This window comes from Ornithorhynchus anatinus, chromosome 12 (genome assembly GCF_004115215.2).
Source record: "Ornithorhynchus anatinus isolate Pmale09 chromosome 12, mOrnAna1.pri.v4, whole genome shotgun sequence".
Taxonomy (NCBI): domain Eukaryota; kingdom Metazoa; phylum Chordata; class Mammalia; order Monotremata; family Ornithorhynchidae; genus Ornithorhynchus; species Ornithorhynchus anatinus.
Window position 1 is genome coordinate 51,802,471 of NC_041739.1, and position 22,962 is coordinate 51,825,432.

The window sequence follows — 22,962 nt, forward strand, 5'->3', positions numbered from 1 at the left end:
GTGCTCCGTACACAGTAAGCACTCAATAAATATGACTGAATGAATGAGAATAAATGAATACTCTGACCCGCCAGCCCCTTTCCACCTCCTTTGCTATCAAAAGGGAAGAAGAAATCCTGGTAGTCGGTGGTGATGTCCCACCCTTTTGGCTGTTGCTTTCCCCATAGACGGGAGGCCTCCAGGAGACCCAAAGGTTTGGGGTTCAAGCCCAACTCACCAAAGACCATCCTGCCCAGGCTGCGACAAGAAGCAGCATGGCCTAGTGGAAAGAAACTGGGCCTAGGAGTCAGAGAACCTGGGTTCCAATATCATCTCTGTCGAATGCTTGCTGTGTGACCTTGGGCAAATGGCTTAACTTCTCTATGCCTCAATTCTCATATTCCCTCTCCTACTTAGACTGTGAGCCCCATGCAGGACAGGGACTGTGTCCAACCTGATTACATAGTACCTACCCCTATGCTTAGAACAGTGTTTGACACAAAGTGAGCATTTGACAAATAGCATTAAAAAGGAAACAAAGAAACAAAAAGGCCAGTGATTCATTCCAAGCCCCAGGAGTAGTAACAGCCACAACAACCAAATTCGTATTTCTGGAATTAAATCTTCGATTTTTACTTGTGAATAACTGCTTGGGAGTCCTGATAGTTGACCAGGAAGCCATCTAGCAGGGGAACAAAGACTTCGCAAACATCAGTCACCACCATCATCTGAGGCTGGGCCAGGTTGCCCTTCACGTTGAAGAAATGGAGAACTTTGTTATAGGTGACGAATCCCACTCGAATAGCCGAAGTCTCTTCTTGCTCCTCCCTGAGAATAAAGAGAAATATCATGAGGTTGTTATGCAAATCTTGTCTTATGCCATCGAGTCGTCTCCGACACATAATGACGCCATGGAAACATCTCTCCCAGAATACCCCACCTCCATCTGCAATCATTCTGGTAGCATATCCAGAGAGTTTTCTTGTTAAAAATATGGATATGGTTTACCATCACCTCCTTCTGTGCAGTAAATGTGAGTATCTGCCCTCGACTCTCCCATGCTGCTGCTGCCCAGTACAGGTGGGTTCTGCCTTGTAGCAGATGGCCTTCCACTCACTAGCCATGCCCAAGCTAGGAATGGAATGGATAGGCCTCTGCTTGACTCTCCCTCCCGTAGTCGAGACTGGTAAGGTACTGGAAACTCTCCAGATGTGACCCTGAGAGGGGTATGCCAACCTAGCCAATCAGAAATTGTACATGATAGGTGCTTACACTAGAGACCCTAAACAAAACAAAGAACTCAGAGGTTGTGCTTTAAGACCCAACTTTACTTTCCATTACCAAGCTAAGCATTTTTTTTCATTCTAGTAATGATGTGATTAATACTAATGGGATAATAATGTAGCAAACACAGAGAAACCATCTCCTGGGGGACAAATGTTTCCAAAACAAAAGCAGTCGGAGGAAGAAGAGGGATTTCAGAAGCCTGTGACAAGCCAAAATTAAAATGATTGCATTCTTCTTGTTCAACCCTGTGGCTTGTTTCTAGTATGTGGGCACACATTCTTTCTAGGATTCTGATAAGGCAGGTTTTTATATAGCCTCCAGCTTCTTCTACAGTTTTTGTGGAGGGAAGCTACCTCTTTCTGTCTTTTCCAAACTATGGTTCACGATTACAGTTCCCTTTTCTAAAATCGAATGTGCTTGTGTTGCATCATTTTAAATGTGTGTGTGAAGGTGGGCTTTTCCCCCAAATATCCTAAAATTAATTCTGTTATGGACACACCCCCTTCTCCCTTCCTCCCCTATTCCCACATCAAGCCTTGTCCACTACTTGGAAAAAAAATGCAGGCCATTATCTTCCTGGTCGGCTGTTCCAGAAAAGTCATCTACCCTCTCCAAAAACCTAAGCAACACTTCTCAGTTCTTTGGCTAATCTACGCAAGGATAACTGAAGCCTCCCCATCACTGCCCACCCACCTCTGCCATCTGATTTGCTGGCTCAGGGAGATGGCCCTCGTCTCGAGGAGACTGAGGTGAGGATGTCCAAGGGCGGGTGTTAGCTCTTCGCCAAGCTGATCTGTGATTCTGAACACCAACCACGTGGGGTCTCTCTTTTTTAGGGCCCCCCCTTTCTGAATTCAAGCAGTCATCACTTAAGAGAATCGAGTCGATGGGGAGCGGAATCATGGAAAAACCAGACAAGTCTTGAGAGAGAGAGAGACGAGAGAAAAAGCAAGAGGGAAAAAAAAGGAGGAAAGAGCAGAAAAAACCCATAAAACCCACTTTGGCTCAGATACAGAGGTCTTCTGAGGGAGGTGTTTGAAAAGCCAGGAAGAAAGGGGGCAAAATACTACGAGCAGCTTTGGTTATTTCTCCTACTGATCTGAGGTCAAAACCATCTAATGGGCAGCAATAGGGTGTAAAATTTATAGTGATTCCGGGGCACATAGTTAGGACACTCTGACTTAACAGAGTTTTTCTAGGTGGGGGGGCAGGCCCTGTTATCTGGATCGTCTGGAAAAAAGATCATCAAATACATCAAGAGAAAACTGCGAGAGTCCAAGGAAACTGACAGGTTTTGAGATTTGGGCTAATCTGTGAGAGAGACAAGAGGAGGGAAAGACAGTACCCTGCTCATAAATATCATTGATTGATTGACTGAAAAAATGGAAGAGTGCAAGAGTACAGGAGCAACTACACAAAAACAGTGAGAGAAACAACTTCCATACGCCAGTTCCATTTCAATCAGCCTAATGACAAACTTTGGTGGGCAAAGAACATCTCACCCCACCTCAGGACTCGCTCCATGGGCTCTGACTAACTGCTGTAAAATCAGTTCGAGCCATACAAGGAAGAGTGAAACAAAGTGCTCCAACGGCTTCCTCAACTTCAACTTCCCTGCAGCCTCCCTCATCCTGGCACTCAGTCTCAAAACAACCCGATGTGCTTTTTGAATAGAGAGAAATCTCCCTCTCCCTTGAGTCAATATCAAAAATGGGGGTCCCTTTTCTACTTCCCTCGAAATTCCTCCTCCCACATCGTCCGGCAATGCCAGTAATAGTCTTTTGGTTAGTGGCAAGATCGTAGACTTGGGAGTCGGAGGTCATGGGTTCTAATCCCAGCTCCGCCATTTACCAGTTGTGTGACTTTGGGCCAGTCACTTCTCTGGGCCTCAGTTACCTCATCTGTAAAATGAGGATTAAGATTGTGAGCCTTACATGGGAGAACCTGATTACTTTGTCTCTACCTCAGTGTTTAGAACAGTGCTTGGCACATAGTAAATGCTTAGAAAAACCAGTATTGTTATTATTATTAAGCACTTATGTGCAAAGCACTCTGCTAGGCGCTAGGGTACACACAATGCAATCACATCAGGTCCCTATACCACAATTGCTCACAGTCGGAGGGGGAGGGAGGGCAGCTAACTCACCCCCAATTTACCAATGAGGAAATGGAGGCACAGAGAGATTAAGTGACTTGCCCAAGGTCACCCTGCGGGCAAGTGGGGGAACCGGGATTAGAAATGGACTTTAGACACGAGTCCTTCCTCAAGGAGTGCCAGCCATCTGAAGTAGCCAACCTCCTCTGTGCCTCCTCCCCAGATCTCCTTGCTGGAGCAAGCCTCTTGACCCTTCTCTCCTCTGAGCATCTCCCTTTCCTCATCATGTTCTCTTCTTTCTAATGAGCTGAAGGACTCAGTACAGAGAGTTGCTTTCCCTGTGAAACATGAGGCCTAATAATAATAATAATAATAATGATGGCATCTGTTAAGTGCTTACCATGTGCATGTTACCACTGTTCTAAGTGCTGGAGTAGATCCAAGGTCATCAGGATGTCCCACGTGGGCCTCCCAGTCTTAATCCCCATTTTCCAGATGAGGTAACTGAAGCACAGAGAAGTGAAGTGACTGGGACAAAGTCTCACAGCTGATAAGTGGCGGAGCTGGGTTTAGAACCCACGACCTCTGACTCTCAAGTCTGGGCTCTTTCCACAAGCCATGCTGCACCTCTAGTGGATAGAGAACAGGCTTGAAAGGCAAAAGGACCTGATTTCTAATTCTGGCTCCTCCACCTGTCTGCTGGGTGACCTTGGGCAAGTTGCTTAGCTTCTCTATGCCTCAGTTACTTCATTTGTAAAATGAGGATTATGCCGGACAGGGACTGTGTCCAACCCGATGAACTTATATCTACCCCAGGGCTTAATACAGTGCCTGGAACATAGTAAGCACTTAACAAATACCATAGAAAAAGAAAGAAAAAAAGAGATCGGGATCAGAAGAGGCCTCAGAACATCAAACGGCACTCATTGAGCACACATGTGCTCCCGACTCTGGGCCAGAGCTAACCATTCCCGGCTGCCCGTCAGGCAGTGGTCGGTTGTCATGCCAACGGGCTTAGGGACTTTCCTGGGCCAGGAGTTAGTGCCTCTGGCTAACCTACCACTGTCTTTAAAGGGCTGTGGAATCTTGATACAGTCGGTCAGCTTGGCCCATATGCGGGGGTTGTACCCCCGAAGCTCTTCGTCACAAAATCCAGCAGTGTCAGACACTTCACAAACAATGCAGCGGGCAGGGTGGCAACCATTTCTTCTGGCACAGTGGACCAACAGGTTGGAAGAATGGGCCTCAATTCTGCTCTGGCATTCTAGCCGAGCATGCTTGTCCCAGACCGACTGGATCCCGCTGAGGTTGGTGCCGGGAGATGGATTCGGCTCATTTTCCAAAGGAGGAAGTACAGTGCCAACCCAACAGTCCACCGGCTGGCACAAGCCGAGCATAAGGCATGTGTGCCCTGAGCCCCCAAGAAACAAAATTATAATAATACTAATAATGATAATTTTAACTGTGGTATTTGTTAAACCCTTACTATGTGCCAGGCACTGTACTAAGAGGTCAGAAGGTCAAGGGTTCATGTGACATGGGATCTAATCCTAACTCCACCACTTGTCTGCTGTGTGACCTTGGGTAAGTCACTTCACTTCTCTGTGCCTCAGTTACCTCATCTGTAAAATGGGGATTGAGACTGTGAGCCTCACATGGGACAGGGACTGTGTCCAACCCAATTTGCTTGTATCCACCCCAGTGCTTAGTGCAGTGCTTGGCACATAGTAAGGGTTTGAAAAGTACCATTATTATTATTACTATTATTATTATTTTTATACAAGTAGGTTGGACACAATCTCTGTCCCACATGGGGCTCACAGTCTCAATCCCCTTCTTTCTAACAGATGAGGGAAGTGAAGCACAGATGAGTGAAGTGACTTGGCCAAGGTCACACAGCAGACAAGAGTCAGAGCCGGGACAGGACGGACGGCCCGTGTGGAGCTCGCACCAGCTGGGCTGCTACAACCCGCCCCACCGACACCCGTATGGACGAGGGCAGAGCCATGGGAAGAAGACAGTGTTCAGGTCTGCTTGGGAAACGACTGGAAGCCGAGAAAAAGATGCTCCTTGGTGGAACCCGGTGAGCGACACAGACCCCCAGCTTGACCTGCCGAGCCGTGATGCCAGCATTCACTGTTAGCTCAGGCTCCCCCAGAAGGCTTCCCTTTAGGACACAAAATCGACTTCCCAACTTGTTTCCCACAGCTATTCTGTGTGACATTCCATTTGTTTGTTTCTTGTAAGGTTTATCAAATACCAATCTGACTCTCTTAGTACCAACAGTCTTAAAAGTGTGGTCAGGGTTTAATTTACAAACAGTGACCCACTGCCTTCTCTCTCAAAAGGTGGCTCAGGGTTACTCCACAGGCAGGTAGTACACAACCCTTTTCAAATGTAAGCTCCTTGAAGGCAGGGATCCGGTCTTTGACCTCCAGTGTATTGAACCAGGGCTTAGCATGTAATAAATGCTTAGTCGGGGTATCACGACTAACTAATGAAGTGCTCCAGTATGAGGCTCCGCCCTCAGAAGGCACTCAAAAAATGTTATTGATCAATCTGTCTGAGAGGAAAAACGTAAGCAAACTCAGTGGATTCTTCTTACTTTGGAAGTCTTTCCAGCACTGTCTTCAGTTCCTCACAGATGAGCTTCACAAGGCCATTCTTTATATTACTATACGACACGTCGATCATGAAGATATAGGCTGGTGGGTTTGGAGGCGTATTGTTCTGCAGGGAGTAGAGAGGGGCAAATTAGATAAATACTACAAAGACGTCTGCACACTTTAAAATGAGAAGACCTATCCAAACTCTGTTGGCCATCAGATGTTTCACTTAGCATTTTAAAAGGGGTTGTCTGGAGTAAAATATTGCCACAGGATATGGCTTCCTGCTGCCTCAAAAATGCTGAGTTTTTTTTCTTCCGTGGATGACCTAGACTCAGCCTTGAATTCACTGATCTGGCGAAAAGCAGCGTGTCCTAGTGGATAGAGTAAAGGCCCGGGAATAAGAAGGACCTGGATTCTAATTGTGGCTCCACCACTCTTCTGTTGTGTGAGCTTGCGCAAGTCGCTTCACTTCTCTGTGCCTCAGTTAACTCATCTGGAAAATGGGTTTTAAGAGTGCAATTCCTATATGGAACAGGGACTATGTCCAGCTCAATTACCTTGTATTAATCCCAGGGTTTAGTACAGTGCCTGACACATAGCAAGCGCTTAACAAATACTGCAATTATTATTACTATCTAGTAAAAGAGTTTACCTGTATCGTACTGAGTGGCCAGTTCAGATAGAGTAATTTCATCTGATATCACCAACATCCATCATCCCTGGTGGACGCGTGAGAGAGCTCTGACCGCTTGGGCTATGACCCCCTGCCCTTCTCACCCTGTAACCTTGAGAACCTTGAGAAGCAGCATGGCTCAATGGAAAGAACCCGGGCTTGGGAGCCAGAGATCATGGGTTCGAATCCCAGCTCTACCACCTGTCAGCTGTGTGACCGTGGGCAAGTCACTTAACTTCTCTGTACCTCAGTTACCTCATCTGTAAAATGAGGATTAACTGTAAGCCTCACGTGGGACAATCTGATGACCCTGTATCTACCCCAGCGCTTAGAACAGTGCTCACACATAGTAAGTGCTTAACAAATACCAACATTATTAAAAGCCCCAAAGGGCAGGAGAAAAGGGCTGAGGCCCAGTGGAAAGACCACAGGTCTGGGAGTCAGTGGGTCTGGGATCGAATCTTGGCTCTGCTGTTTGCCTGCTGGGTGGGCAAGTCACGTGATTTCTCCATGCTTCAGTTGTAAAATGGGGATTAAAGACCAGTTCTCTCTTCCACTGAGTCTTTGAGATCCTGTAGGTCAGAGACTGTATCCGACCCAATTACCTTGTTCCTACCCCAGTGCTTAGTACAGTCCTTGGCACCGAATAAGCACTTAATGAACACCATAATAATAAGCCTCGATTTTGCCTGGCTCGCCACTGACCCCTAGCCTACATCCTACCTCTGGCCTGGAATGCCCTCCCTCCTCTAATCCGACAGACAACCACTCTCCCCCACTTCAGAGCCTTATTGAAGGCACATCTCCTCCAAGAGGCCTTCCCTGACTAAACCCCCCGTTTCCTCATCTCCCAGCCCCAAAGCATTTACGTACATACCTGTCATTTTATTTACTTGTATTGATGTCTGTCTCCCCCACTCTAGATTGTGAACTCATTATGGGCAGGGACTGCCACTGGTTATTGTTGCTGAACTGTACTTTCCCAAGCACTTAGTTCAGTGCTCTGCACATAGTAAGTGCTCAATAAATACAGCTGAATGAACGCAAGACCTTCTTTCCAGAGGCTCCCCAAGCCAAACCCATAGGTAATGTTGGGGTAGCCCCATTTTGCGCCCGTTCAAGGGTCCAACAGAGAGTTTTGGGCAGCTATCCCAGTCCATTCCCCGCTCTGCTTTTCTCTCTATAAAGGAATTTGATCCCTTACCTGTAACTTATTTTAATATCTGTTGGCAGCATTAGATTGTCAGTTCCCTGAGGGCAGGGAATCATACTTACCAACTCTGTTGTCTTGTACTCTCCCCAACACCTAGTACAGTGCTCTGCACACAGTAGGGCTCAAGCAATACCCTTGATGGACGGAGTGATCCACCCCGTATCCATAGAGAGTCTGACCATGGGGGCAAACCATCAGAGACCCCCTCCCCTCCCTTGGACCCCTTCCACCCCTTCCTCAAGCCCAAGCAATTAGAATTGGTGACAAGGTGAGTCTCCCCAGCATTTGAATCAGCCAACTCCCAGGTAAAAAAAACACCATTCCTTTCTTCCCAGAACAAATTTTGAATTACCCTGAGTTCCCTCCAGCTTCTTCAAAATGGGAGAAACTGGACCTTGATAAGCCATTCTAAAGTTCTCTACTTGGCACTCACATGCTCAAAATTCTCAATTCTCCACTTTTCAAAAGCCTGTAGCGTATTATCAGAGACCTCGGTTAATTTCAGATTTATGTATGGCCTGGTTTTGGCCACATCCGCCTAACAGAGGCACAATAGCATAAAGCAGCTGTTTCTGGTTAGAATGTTTTGTAATTTCTGGTCCCTTCTGTCTTGCGGTAGACAAAGGAAATGTATCTTTTCACTCTTTAAAATATTTAGCCAACACAAACTCATACAAACACACCCAAAGGTAATGAGATTGGAACCGTCCCTCTCGCACAAGGGGTTCCCAGTCTAAGGGGAAGGGAGAATACGCATTTTGCTCCCATTTTACAGTTAAGGAAACTGAGGCACAGACAAGTTAAGTGATTTCCCCATGGTCACACAGCAAGCAAATGGCAGAGCTGGAACTTGAACTTAGGTTTCCCCACTCTCGGTTTCATGCTCTTTCACTAAACCACACTGCCTCTTCATACAGTATCAGCTGTCAGTTACTTTTAAAATAATTAGGACTAATCATATGGAGGAAACTGAAAATAATCTACCCATTCATCAGCAGTGTAAATGTGGGCCCTAAACGAGCTTAAGACGTACTTTTCAGGGTGACCATCCACGATTTCAGGAGGGTATAAGGAGACCCGCCTTGCAGAGGGGCTGAGGAGCATTGATCCCCCTAGGTAAGTGTGCAAAATTTCCACCAGCTCACACCCCCACCCCCCATACGTCACACCAGCAAGGGAGCCGATGGTGCTGGCCATGGGTGCCAGGGTGGGGTCTATTTTTCCCTCTTGAGGACGATTCTCCCTTGCCTCTACCTCCTCAGGCCCTGGGCCTGTGGACTTGGACCAACCAGCCGGACTCCCCGAAGGCAGATCTACTTTCCAGGGATGAAACAATCAGGGTGAGTGGATAGAAAAGATTGGGCCAGAAAACCAGTATGGTCTAGAGGATAGAGCGAAGGCCTGGGAGTCAGGAGGACCTGGGTTCCAAACCTGGCTTTGCCATTTGTCTGCTGTTTGACCTTGGGCAAATCATTTTATTTCTCTATGCCTCAGTTCCCTCATCTGTAAAATGAGGATTAAGACTGTGAGCCCTGTGTGGGACATGGACGGTGTCCAACCTGATCATCTTGTATCTACTTCAGTGCTTAGAACACCACCTAGCACATAGTAAGCACTTTAAAAATACCATAAGAAAAGAAGTGTGGCAGGGTGTTTTCCAGCGGAACTTGGGCCCCCAGGTGGAGGCTATCAAGGGGCCAGTGCTCTTCAGGCTCCAGGCACCAACTTCCCATTTTGAGGTTAGGGATAAAAGAGGTGGGACTCGGTATGGGCAGATGGGAGGGCCTGGGGAGTGGTGGGTAGACAGGCTTCCCCAAGTTGATTTTAGATCTTTTTGGCACCACTCAGAGATCTGGCGGAGAACTGGGATGAGCAAAGTTGGGAGTCTAGCCCTAAAAGCTGGGGTGGGAGGAGGCCATGAAAGCATGAACTTCTCCCTCGGACAGCTGGAAACCCGTAGAGACTGTGGCCCCTGGGGCACCCATGGACCAGGCTCCTCCACCACAGATCTGGTGGCTTCAGGGCTCAGTAAGGCCATGGACTGGGCACCAGTCTCTCGCTGTCCCAGACAGCTTTGTCTTTCCACTAGCTCAGGATCTTGCCAGCATGTTAAAAGCTCTTTTCCCTGTCCAGTTAAGGCCCTCCTGCACTCGAAGACCCTTGGGACGTTCCTCTTATTTACAGCACTTGGTGAGCCCGACTTTGAATCGTAAACTGGAGATTGGACTCCCCAGAAGGCCTGAAAATGCCGGTCTTCATTTTTCTGGCCTGCCGCCAGACGGGGGAGATTTCCCATCAGTCACATTTCTGGGACCCTTCCAGGAAGGGGGATGTTGGGGGGAACATTAGCAGATAATGGGCCTCCGGTTCCCAGAATAGACTTGATTCTATTCCTACTTTTAAACCAAATGCTGCAGTATGAAGAGAATTCCGTCTCTTTGGCGGGCAGCTGGTCGTTCTAAGAGACCCTGGGCCTGAGTTTCTGCCACCAGAGATGTGAATGGATTTCCCATGGTGAGTTACCATGGCTCCGTTACCTTAAGGTGGGTCCCCCAGTGTGTGAATTCCTCTCCTGGGCTTTCAGGAACTGCGCCGAGAGAGGGAGCATGGCCTAGTGGAAAGAGCAGGAGCTTGGGAATTAGGAGACCTAGGTTTTAATCCCAGCTCCCAACTTGATGCTCTGTGACCTCTCTGTACCTCATCTGTAAAATGGGGATTAAAGACTTGTTCTCCCTCCCCATTAGACTGTGAACTCTACGTGGAACAAGAACTGGGTCTGACCTGATTATGTTGTATTTACTCTAGTGCTTAGAACAAGCAAGCACTTAACAAATACCAGAGTTATTATGATCATCATTATTATTATTACACATTAACTCTGCAGCCATGAGAGCAATGGAGTCCTCAAATGATTATCAGGGACTTGGTATAAAATATGTATAAAATGCAATCACTCCCACGGCTAAATGCCCATTCCCTCAAGGCCCACCTGAAGGCAGCTTTAAACCGGCCATCACCAGGAGTTGAACGGACTCTGCAGTTTTGTCAGGGAAAACACTCAAGAAGCACAGGAACAGACTGAGGCCAGAGACTTGAGGGGCATGGTCTGCTCCGAGAAGCTGGAAGTCAGCCAGACAGCCAGCTCAATTGTCTCTGCCTAAGGAGGATCGGGAGTGTGTCCACATCAGCCTTCTCGCTGATGTGGCCTCTTCCCTTTCCAATCCATACTGCACCCTGCGGCCTGGAACGTTTTTCTCAAAACTCATTCTACGCACGCCTCCACACTCCTCAAAAAACCTCTCATGGTTACCCATCCATCACTGAATCAAGGAGGAAATCCTCATCATCAGCTTTAGGGCACTGGATCAGCTCTCCCTCCTACCTCACCTCGCTCACCTCCCTCTACAAGCCACCCCCTCACCAATACTTTGCTCCTCTAACACCAACTGACTTACTGTGCTTTGAACTCCTCATGCTCACCACTGCCTCCTTGCTCAAGTCCTCCCTCTGGCCTGGAACTTCCTCCCCCTTCACAGATGATCAAATGGCACTCTCCCCATCTTCAAAGTCCTACTAAAACCATACCTCATCCAAGAAGTCTTCTCTGACTAGCCTCTCATTTTCTCACCCTAGTCTCCCTTCCTTCTGTGTCACCTATACATTTGGGTCTCTCCCCCCAAGCACTCTGATACTCAATCCACCCTCTTTGGCATTTATGTGCATATCCTTATACTCAGTGTCTTCCCCTACATGTAATTTATTCTATCATCCATCTCCCTGCCTAGATTGTAACCTCCATGAGGATAGGGATTGGATCTACCTACTGTCCTAGTACTTAATACAGTGTTCTGCACCAGTAAGCACCTAATAAATATCAATGATTGATTGATTCTGGGAGTAAGGGCAGGACGCCCTTATCACACTTGAACTGGCCAAACAAAATTCATACTACAGTGCTCAGTGGCCCCTAGGGGCTGTGCCTTAAAAGAGGGCAGGAGGTGGTGAGGCTGGGTTTTAAGGGACCATCCTCTCACTGAACTAGAGAGAATCACTGTGGCATGAGAGAGGCAGGCAACTCCTGCCTGGGCCCATACCATCCTCTGTTTGGGTTCAAGTGGAATCTGCTCATCAAAGGCCTTGCTGCCAGGGAAAGCCTGGATTTACCCCCAAAGCGGACCCACCCTCCTCACCTCTGCTCCCTGCCCAACTCACAGCCCGGACATGGGATTAAAGATTCCTGTCTGCCACCCAGGAACACACGGACCCTTGGAGAGAGAGGAAGCAGGGATCAGTCTGAATCCGGTCAGAGAGAATGGCTAGCTGGCTGGGAAGGCCTGGGCAGGGGTGAGAGGGAGTCTGGAAACCTGCATTCTAATCCCGGCTCCACCACTTACCAGTTGTGTGACCTTGGGCAAGTTACTCAACTTCACTGAGCCTCATTTTACACACCTGAAGAATGGGATGAAATACCTATTTTCTCTCCCTTCTATACCTGTAGAACTGGGACTGTGTCTGATCTAGTAGTATGGTACCTTCTCTAGCACTTAGAACACTGATTGGCACATAGTAAGTAAGCACTTAAACATCACAATTATTAGGACTAGATTGTGAGTCCCATGTGGGACAGGGATTGTACCCAACCTGATTATCTTGTATGTCCCCCCAGTGCTTAATAATGTGCTTGACACTTAGTAATAGCTCAACAAATACCATCATCATTAGAGGGAGAAACCATCATCATTACCGACCAGCTAAGGGGGGTCCCGGGGCGAGGGTCCCTCCAGTCTCCTCAGATGCACTCCCTAGTGTTCCCTGACTTTGGTGGTCTTCCATTTTCGAGGGAAGGAACACCGCTCCCTAGAATCTCAGGCACTAGATTCCGCTACCGCTCTGCCAATCATCTCTGGCCAATCCTTCTCAGTCTGTGCCGGCTCTTCCTCTACCTCCCTGCTCTCTTGCTGTGGTTGTCCCGGTTCTTGGTCTCCATCTCTTCTCACTCAGCTCTCTCCCTCCTACTTATCCTCTCTCTTCTCCCACTTCACCCTGGCTCACACTCTTTAATCCTCTCAAATTAACCTCCTCACTGTGCCTGGTTCTCATGCTCTCCCCACTGCCTTCAAACTCTGTCCCCCTTCACATCTGGCAGGCCACTTCAAGCCCTTTCTGAAATGACATCAACTCCAGAAGGCCTTATCCCATTTCTCTCCTCCTCGTCTCATATTCCCAATTGCCATTTCAATACTTGTATTCCGCTTAAACTCTCACAACCCCTGCAGCACCTATGTATGCATCTTACATATTCTTTTACATCTTCCTAGTCATAATTTATTTTAGTGTCTGTCTCTCCCGCTGTATTGTCAGTTCCTTGAGGGGAGGGATAATGTCTACTACTTCTACTGTATACTCCCAGGTGCTTAGTAAAGTGTTGAGCACAGAGTAAGCGTGTATGAAATACCACTGACTGACCTACTAAGCAGGACAAGTGGCTGTGAGCTAAGGGGGACTTCTGAATGGAGATGATGCCAAAGAACTTCGGGATAAAGAGTGAGCGGTGGGTTCCAGACATTCCTTACAGTCAATGTGGCTGGGATCAGGCTCTCGGGCTCCCGGTGAGGGGGTGATACCCAGCCATCCTGCCAGTCTCCACATGGGAAAATGATTCCCGGTGCTTCGCCGAAGACTGAGAGCATTTCAAAAGGTGGGACTACTTACTCTGCAGTAATCCAGAGTCGCGACAAATTCGTACGATCCTAGAGACAGCTCGGGCTTCTCATAGTGGTCCAGTCTCCGGCCCATGTGATCCAGATGTTGGAAGTAGAACTGTGGGACTAATGAAACACAAACGGGGGAGAAAGAGTTTTCCTGTTTTCAGAACACAATTTTACAGGCCCCCAAAATTTATTAGGAAAGGGAAGAGGCTGGCTAGAGAAAGGACTATAAAACCCTGAATATCTTGCACATGGAACCGTACATTGCAATGGAGGGAATTTGGGAAAGGTGAAACAGTTTTGGCTGTGGAGAAGTCTCTGACCTGCCACACCTTGGAGGGAGGGGAGCATATGGTGAGGCTCATGGAAATGGCTATTATTTTTTCATTTTTTTATGGTATTCATTAAGTGCTTACTATGTGTCAAATACTGTTCCAAGTGCTGGGGCAGATACAAGTTAATTAGGTTGGACACTGTCCCTATCTGCATGGGGCTCACAGTCTTAGTAGCTATCGGGGACAAAAGGCTATAGGATGACAAACACCAAATGGTGGAGATATTTTTGGTCACTATTATTCTCCACTGGGATAGCTCTCCCCTCACCCTGTCCCTTTGGAGAACGTAAGTGGCTTTACTGTTCAAATGCTGATTTGAAGACTATTTCCACTGTCAGTAGGTCTACCAGAAGAGTAATTTCCCTAATTCTCCCCCTAGGAATTTCTCTGTGGGGAAAAAGATCACGCTTCTGGCCGAGCTGAGTTGGCATTAGAGACTTTCAAGGTTTGGGCTTCGGCGCTAGAAAGATGACTGTATTAGGGAAAGGATTTCACCGCTGTGTTCCCGCTGAGGAAATCCAACTTGACTCCACTATCTAGGAGGGCTAGTTCTGCCCCGAAGTGGAAGGCCGCCAGAAGGGAAGGAACACTTCCTGATGAGTCACATGCTGTTCCCATGAACAAATATGGCATGGTATCTCCAGTGAAAGCTAAACCCTGGCTCATGAAGATTAATAGTGTTGGCCATGAGAGCCTCTGGAAATGGCATATTTATTTTAACTAATGCAATGCTCGTCCTGTGGGCATTTAGAAATAAGAGGGTTTATACTTTGGAGGGTGCGAGCGTGATGGGCTCCCTGGGGAGTGTTGAAAAAACTTGAGGAAGCTAAAAATTGAATTTCAATTCTACAGGGCTGCTTTTTCTCCAAATCCATTTTCAATTGCTTTGACAGGGCAATTTCCATCAGTCTATCAAAGGTATTTATTGGGTGCTTCCTGTGAGCAGGGCGCTGTACTAAGCTCTTGGGAGATTACAATACAAAAGAGTTGGTAGCCACGTTCCCTGCCCACAGAGAACTTACAGCCTAGAGTGGGAATCAGACATTAATATAAACAAATTACAGATAATTACATAATTGCTGTGGGGCTGAGGGTGGAGTGCCTGCCAATGCCCACAAAGAGTCCAGATCCAAGTGCATAGATGATACAGAAGGGAGAGGGAGTCGGGGAAAAGAGGGCTTAATTGGGGAAGGCCTCTTGGAGGACATGTGACCTTAATAATGCTTCAATCATTTCTTACCAAGTATCTACCATTGATCACGGTGATTGTCACAAAACAGGCCTCCGCCTTTCCAAGCCTGGCTGCAGAAGGCTTCAAGGAGCTCTGAGTCCGTTTAAAAAGCTTCTGGAAGCACCAGCTGGTCAACTCGGCTGAGATTTTTTTTTTTTATGTTTGTCTCTGCCATTAGAGAGTATACCCCTTGGGAGCAGGGAACTTGTTCCTTCTTTATCCTGTATTTCCCAAGTGCCTAGTACAGGGCACCGCCTGAGTGGGCATTCTGTCAGATGCTGCTACACCCACTTTTTGCCCCAGGAATAAAAAATGGACTGAGAAGAGGGTTGGGAAAGGTGACCCTGCTTTTGATAGAGCCAAGGCAGGTCTCTTTGTAAAGTCTCAGGATGCCATTTGAGCACTTCAAAAACCAGCATGTCCATATTTGTATACACACACACACCCCTTCTCGCCCCAACATACCTGTGCCATTGTACTCGCTCACCACATACACCCATTTATGCCTGTGCCCTTTTCAAGCCTGGCCTTTTAAGGCCCGCTCACACCTTCCCTTCAAATTCCTGGTTTGGGGAGCTAGAGTTGGAGTTCCCAGTCAGGGCATGGCAGATGTAGAACTGGGGGCTCGACTGGGCCGGAACTGCCCCTGTGGCTGGTGCTCTCCAGAACTTTGATCTGGGCCCTTCTCAGTCCCAGCCAACTGGGCACTCCAGACCCAGCTGGGGCATCTTTGGCTCCATGGTCACCTTGATCTCCTCGGCCAGGGTGAGCCTTGAGCCACTGCCCTGCTCATGCCCTTGCTCCCCTGGCCCACCCTCACACTCCAGCCCCAGAAGCAGAAGGCCGAGAGGGCCGGGTGTCTGCCCCGGGCTGGCAGACGGTGCCCACGACCTCACAGCTCCCCCTGCTCACCTTCGTTCACGCAGCTGCAGAATCCACACTGGTATCTTCGTCCCCCCTCGATGAACTGCATGTACGGACACATGTAAGCCTTGCACCTGTTGCAGCGGACCGGCCCTGTCTCGCCGTGGTTGACTACATAGAGGGGAGTCTGTGCGGGAGGGAAAGGGGACATGGTCAGAACCGCTGGCTGTGCCAGACCGGCTCCAGGTGTTTCTACTTGGGTCTGATTGCTGGAGCTTCCAAGTCTCCAGCCGGTGGTGGTGATGGGTGGCAGGCGGGGAAAGCAGAGCAGGGACCACGGGCCCGTGAAGAGTTCCTCCTCCTCCGCCCTCCTCGCAGGCGGCTCTGTGGGCTGGGCAGGGGGCTGACTCCCTCTGGAGTCTGTGTTAGCACTGCCAATCCCCCTCTGACAGTTCTCCAGGGGTCTTAGAGAGCTGTGATGGTGAGTGAGAGGAGGCAGACAGTCCAAAGACTTTGCCTTGCCTGGGTGGCTCCCCTCTGGAAGCAGGCAAAAGTCAAAGCCGAATTCCATGGGAGGATTGAAAAACTGTAAGCTACCTCAGGCAAGGAGCTTGTCTACCGCCTCTATTATACTGTATCTTCCCAACTGCTTAGTTCAGCGCTCTACACCCCAGAAGTGCTCAATAAATAGAACTGATTCGGTGGAGAAAGGTATTCTCCCGTCTCAGTACCGCTAGGGCCGATAGTGTCCGCACGAGCTCAGCTGGGGCACCGGAGTTAGTTCGGCATCAGCGCCCCAACAGCTCCTAGTAGCCAGGGGCTTAGTACAGTGCTCTGCACAAAGAGCAGACCCATGACCTTCTGACTCCCTGGCCCAAGCTTTAACCACTAGGCCATGCTGCTTCTCTGAGCTGATCTTGGGGAAATAGGGTTGAGGGGAGACATAAGTTGGGAGCAGAAGAGAGATCCAACCTTTAAAAAAAAGGGAGCAATAATCTTTATGAAGGTGTAAATGACTGGGAGGGTTGTTTAGGACATCAAGCTGATTGTTCTTTTTGTTCTTCTAGCACATGACACAAATACTTTTCCCGAAAGAATTCTCAACATAACCAAGTTTTCTCCTGGGGGTAAAGAGGTTAGGATTATAGCTGCCCCCTTCCCTTCCCCAGAAAAGTAGTTGGAAGTCATTAAACATGATTCATGGTTTCAAGTAGCTCAGCAATGCAAACATCTCCAGCTTTAAGAGTTTGCCCTGGTTCTCAACTTTACATCTAATTTCATTTACAAAACCACAGAGTTTTTACAGTGTCCAAAATGCTAGTGTTTTTAGAAAAGCAAAAGAATGATAGTATTTGGCATCAGCCTTGTTTTTTTTTCTTTTTTCTAAAAGACATGGAAAAGGGTGCTGGGGGAGATTGGGGGTCATGACCCATTTCCCTCATAACCTTATGACACAGAAAGAACCATGTCTCCTGCAGGCAGAAAGATGTGGGGAGAGATTGAAGGAGAAAGAGACACTTGGAGGGAGAGACATAATTCTAGGGGGAAAGAGAGAGATCTGAGAGGAGAGAAATAATTCTGGGGGAGAGAGAGAGATCTAGGGCAGCAAGATCTGGGGAAGTGAGAGATCTGGAGAAATAAAAATAATTCTAAGGGGAGAGAGAGATCTAGGGGAGAGATATCAGGGGAGAGAGACTGGGGGACAGAGGTCTGGAGGGGAAAGATCTAGAAGGAGAGATCTTGGGGGACGAGGCCTGGGGTGGGGAGATTCTAAAGGGGTGGGGGGAGATTCTGGAGGAGAGGGATTCCGAGAGAGATTCTGGGGGAAGGAGAGATCTGGTACCGAGAAAGCAAGAGAGAGAATGTGTTAATTGGAATCTGGGAGTAGAAAACAGGCCCCTTCTAGGGGAAACGAACAGGTCCAGTCTGAGGAAGAGGAGTCAGGTCGGGAGGCCAGGGGAGACGGCAGTTAATTTTCAGAGCCTTCCTATTCTCCAGTCAATCTTCCAGTTCCCCCTTGCAGAGCTGGAAGGTTCAGATTTCTTCTTTTCTCATCCTTTTCCGCACAGACTGACTTTTCTCCAGACAGAGACCGCCAGCTCCCCCAGCCTTCCGGGAGCAGCAGCTGAGGGCCCGGGGAGGGGAGGGCAGGAGAGGAGAGCCGAGATGACTTTCACTTTCCCCCTCCTTGGGCAGGGTCTTTGCGTTCCTTTAGCAGCTTGAGTTTGTAGTTATTAATGGCTGCAGAAATGAGAGAAGGCAAGGGGCTGGCTGGCTGGCTGGCGAAAGGGGAGGCAGCCAAGGACGGGATGAGCTGAAAAGCAGGACACGAGGGCTGGGAAAGAGATGTGCGGAGGAGCAGCAGGAATCCAGGAAAGGGAGCCCGTTGTCCAGCAGAGATAGAAGTAGGATGAGGGCCAGAAGACCATCTTCCTGTCCACCAGAGGCCCTGGATCCTCTGCTTTTCTCCAAGTACAACAATTCTTAGCGACATCAAACCAGACAGTCAGGAGAGGATCTCAGAGTATCTAGGGAGGGGATGGTTATTTAAATGTGGGCAAGGAGCATGTCTACTAACTCTACCGTCCTCTTAGTCCAGTGTTCTGCACTGATTAAACACTTTATACATGTCATCAATGGATGGATTGATGGCCACTCACACCGGCTAGTTCTGCTCACTCTCTCTGCCTCCAGAGAATGTGCAAATCAATTAGTCCATTTTACTGAGCGTTTACTATGTGCAGACCACTGTACCAAGCACTTGGGAGAGCAAGATACAACAGAATTAGCAGGCATGTTCCCCACCCACAAAAAGCTTACAGTCTAGAGGGGAAGAGAGACATGACTGCAAGATGACAACTCCCACCACCCCCAACCTCATCCCAGAATTTACCAGAAGGGTCTCGACTAACTGTGGATGAGACTCACTCTGGATCTCTGCACTGCCTAAGTAGGTAACTGGCAACTCCATTTTAAATTTTTTGCAGGGGGGAATTCCATCATGCTTGGTGGGACCCAGCCACCAGAAGGAATAGGATTGATCTGGACAAGATGAATGCTCTTTATTGAAGAAAGTGCATCCCCCACCTTGCTCTTGTTCGCTGGGTTCTAATCCTGGATCTGCCATTTGTCCTCTGTGTGACTCTGGCCAAGTCACGTAACTTCTCTTTGCCTCAGTAACCTCATCTGTAAAACGGGGATTAAGACTGTGAGCCCAGTGTGGGACAGGGACTGTGTCCAACCTGATTGTCTTGTATCCATCCCAGTGCTTGGTTCAGTTCTCGGCTGTTAGTAAGTGCTTAACACTTACCATTTAAAACACAAAGGAAAGCAGACCACTTTGTCACAGTTCCTTGTGGGCAGGGAATATGTCTACCAACTCAATTATAATGTACTCTCCCAAGCACTTAATAAAGTGCTCTGCACACAGTAAGTGCTCAATAAATACCACTGATCTGCCGCATGGGAAAATATCACAGAAGTAGGGGACCATTCCCTGCTCCCAAGGGATTTGCATTCTAACCAGGATGACAGACCTGAGGACCTCTTACTAAGATGTATCAAATGTCACCCAATTATTGCTTTTACCTTACTTTTTGCTTTAAAAATTGTCTCTTCCTGGAACCCCAAGCACATATCCTATTAAATAAAAGGTAGTCTATGTGTTTCAGGGTCTCCTGCCTTCCCCCAAACACATGATGTTAATTTAATCTACTATGATTAAATATTAACAGTCAAAAAATAATGAAAAGAACACAAGTTGCTTGTAAATCACAGTGAAACACTATTTAACCAAAGGGAAAAAAAAATATTTTTTCTCTGGGCGAAGCACACAGAGCTATCCTTGGTAAAAAATATAGGTAAAATAGAAACATACTTTCACGTCATTTTTAGCCAGTCACAAGTCATTGAATTCTTTCTAGAGGACGATTTTGAATAGCTGAGAAAGAAGACTTAGGTACGAGATTTTGGTTACATGCACATGCTTGGGTTCAGTCCACTAAGGGGAAAGCTACCAAGTCACATTATATTGACTCCTGACTGCAAGCTCGCTGTAGTTAGGAATGTGTCTACCAACACCATTGTACTGAACTCTCCCAACCACCGAGTTAATCTGCACACGGTAAACGCTCTGATGCACAGATTGATGACAACCCCAAAGCCCATAGACACTATGATGTCTATAGTTGGGAATATATGAATGAATGAATGACATTCTACTACAGAATTGGATCCTGCAGGTGGCACTGTATGACCAAGGATCCAAGCAAAAAAACAAAAAATCAACTGACCTCTCTCCTTTGGGTCTCACCCCTGAAGTGCATTAACAAGCAGAAGGAGACTCCCTTTCATCATCAATTAGTGCAGCTTGCTCACATCTTGCTAAATGGCTGCCTTGCATTATTAATTCAACTGATCTGTAATTTTCCTGCAGAAACCCACTTTAATTCCTACTCACACAAAGGGAAGCCAAACGTAAAGACTCCATGGATTCCATAATTACCAAGCATTCGAGCTTATTTTAGTGTACATCCCCCATCAGAGAGTTGTAATGTGCTGCTCCTCTTTAAAGGAACCTTAATTCCACGTTTACTTTATTAAAGGGGTTAGTGATCTTTGATATTTCTAAGGCAATAGTGAATGCCCTTGCAGGCCGTGGCTTGAGAAAAAACCATCAATCAGTACAGACCACCCATGCTGGCAGTTGTAGGTTTGACCTGGAGTCAAAACTTGGGCTCAAATCCTGATTCTATTGATGATTTAGTATTTGTCCCTGGCAAAATCCCTGAACTATCTGGGGCACTGGTTTTCCTACATAGGTCCTTTTTTTTCAATTAATCAATGGTATTTATTGAGCACTTAGTATGCACAGAATAAGTACCAAGCACTAACATGTACTAAGCAGACATGTTCCCTGCCCCTGATGAGCTTACAGTCTACGGTCTGCTTATCTCCCAGGCAAAACAAGGTGAAAATAGTGGTAGGATTTTTGCTTACTATTTTCAATCTTTTGGTCAGCTTTATTGAGCACTGTGTGTAGAGCACTATACTAAGCACTTGGGAGAGTACAATTTGACAGAGTTGGTAGACATGTTCCCCAACCACAGTGAGCTTTATTATTTGTCCCTGGCAAAATCCCCAAACTATTTAGGGCACTAGTTTTCCTACTTAAGCAGTTTTCTCTATCTCCCATGCAAAGCAAGGTCAAAACAATGCTGGATTTTTGCTTAATATCTAGTTTCAATCAAATAGTCACATTTATAGAGCACTAACTGTGTCACTGTACTAAGCATTTGGGAGAGTACAATACAACAGAGTTGGTAGACATGTTCCCCTGCCCATAGTTAGCTTCCAGTCTAGAGGAGCTTACAGCATAGAGGATGCTCTGCACACAGTAAGTGATCAATAAACACGACTGAGTGAATGAATGAATGAGTTGAAATTATCCAATGTTCAGGATTGCCGAGGCTCAGAGTGAGGTTATTATTGTAAGCATAAAATCCTTGCGGGTAATGAATATGCCTTGCACTTGTGTTGTATTTCCGAAGTGCTTACTACAGGTGGTATTCAAATACCATTACTCTTATTACTACTGTTCAGGGATGTGACCACCTGCCACAAACTATAACATTATTTACAACAGTGTGAAACGTTGAAAAAAATTGATTTTAAAAAGCGAGAATAAAATGAACTAAATTTAGACTGCACCATGCTTAAAGGAGAACAATCCCGCCTGATTTGGGATTTCAAATTTTTGAGAGTTTCTTATCACTAAAAAGCCCTTTTAGATTGGCTAAAGGATTACTGGAAATGTTGATTTTTCTTTTTCAAGTGGACGGGTAAGGTCTGGTCATTAATAGATTTTTGGGGCAAGCCAACAACTTGTCAAACATAAACAAATGTGCAGTGGATATTTGATTTCAGAAAGCATCACCCTTTTAATTTCCAAAATCCAGGAGAGGATTAAAGTTACCACGTACCAAACCTGAAACCTAACACTCAGAGTTCTCATGGGTAGAAAACGATGACAGCTGAGAGGACGCGTTTTCCAATCCCTTCTCTCTCCATCTATGTAAAAATGAGCTATAACATTTCACAAATTGTCACTTGATTTAAGCCTTGCCAGGATTTACATTAATAATTTATGCTAATAATAAAAAGAGATGTACAGATCTCAGGGATGGTTTATATTTAAGGGCAAACACACTGAATTCGGTTGTGAGTCCCACATGGGACAGTAACTTTGTCCAAACTGGTTAACTTGTATTTATCTTAGTGGTTGGAAGAGGGCTGGACACATAGTAAGTGCTTAACAAATACCATAATTGTAATTAGAAGCCAAATTTCCATCAGTGGGCTTTTTATTTTTTTATCTGAGAAAAACGCAATCTGTGCTTGAAACTGCCTTTATATCTGTATGAAGATTTTTTTGTCACACCATGGCCAACCACCTGTTGTGAGAAATTGGATCTAAAATGTTCAGTGACCCTGATGTACGATTGCTGTGCAAAGGTTGGGGCAGGGCATTTTTGAAGTCTGGTTGTGTTGACATGAGTCCCTTTAAAAATAGGTTCTTGTGATTTCTTGTTTTACTAAAGATCTTAAAAGATATAAAAATGTACTCAGATTTAGATACTCCAGTAAGTCATGTTTTAGTTTTAAACGAGACTGGCTCACCCAATGTTCATGTTTCGGTGTGCTTGTGATTTGCACAAATCCATCAAAACCTGAATTTTGGTCAAATGAAAAGATGGACTGAGGAGTCAACATGTGGATAAAGCAGGAAGATTTTTTTAAGAATTTTTGAAGATTTTTGAAGACTATCTGTATCCTGATTTTAAAGAGGGGCAGAAAAATGTGGAATCTTATAGTTGTAAACTCCTATGGGCAGGGATTGTGTCTACTGTATTCTCCCAAGAGCTTAGTACTATCGATTGATTGTATTTACTGAGCACTGACTACATGCA

At 46.7% G+C, this 22,962-nt stretch overlaps 1 protein-coding gene and 1 non-coding gene across 3 annotated transcripts in view; both read right to left on the reverse strand.

The window, feature by feature from the left end:
* Positions 1-22,962, reverse strand: part of SEC24D (SEC24 homolog D, COPII coat complex component) — a 95,043-nt gene that overhangs the window by 23,500 nt on the left and 48,581 nt on the right. For both annotated transcript variants that reach the window (XM_029076659.2, XM_029076660.2), the window contains exons 9-12: positions 16,043-16,181; positions 13,569-13,684; positions 5,967-6,091; positions 616-807 (exon numbers count right to left, since the gene is read on the reverse strand). In XM_029076659.2, coding sequence (XP_028932492.1) covers positions 616-807; positions 5,967-6,091; positions 13,569-13,684; positions 16,043-16,181 — 572 coding nt within the window. The remainder of the gene's footprint in view (positions 1-615; positions 808-5,966; positions 6,092-13,568; positions 13,685-16,042; positions 16,182-22,962) is intronic.
* Positions 1,070-1,206, reverse strand: LOC114815739. The gene has a single exon (XR_003763542.1). It is a non-coding gene; the product is annotated as a small nucleolar RNA SNORA7 (small nucleolar RNA).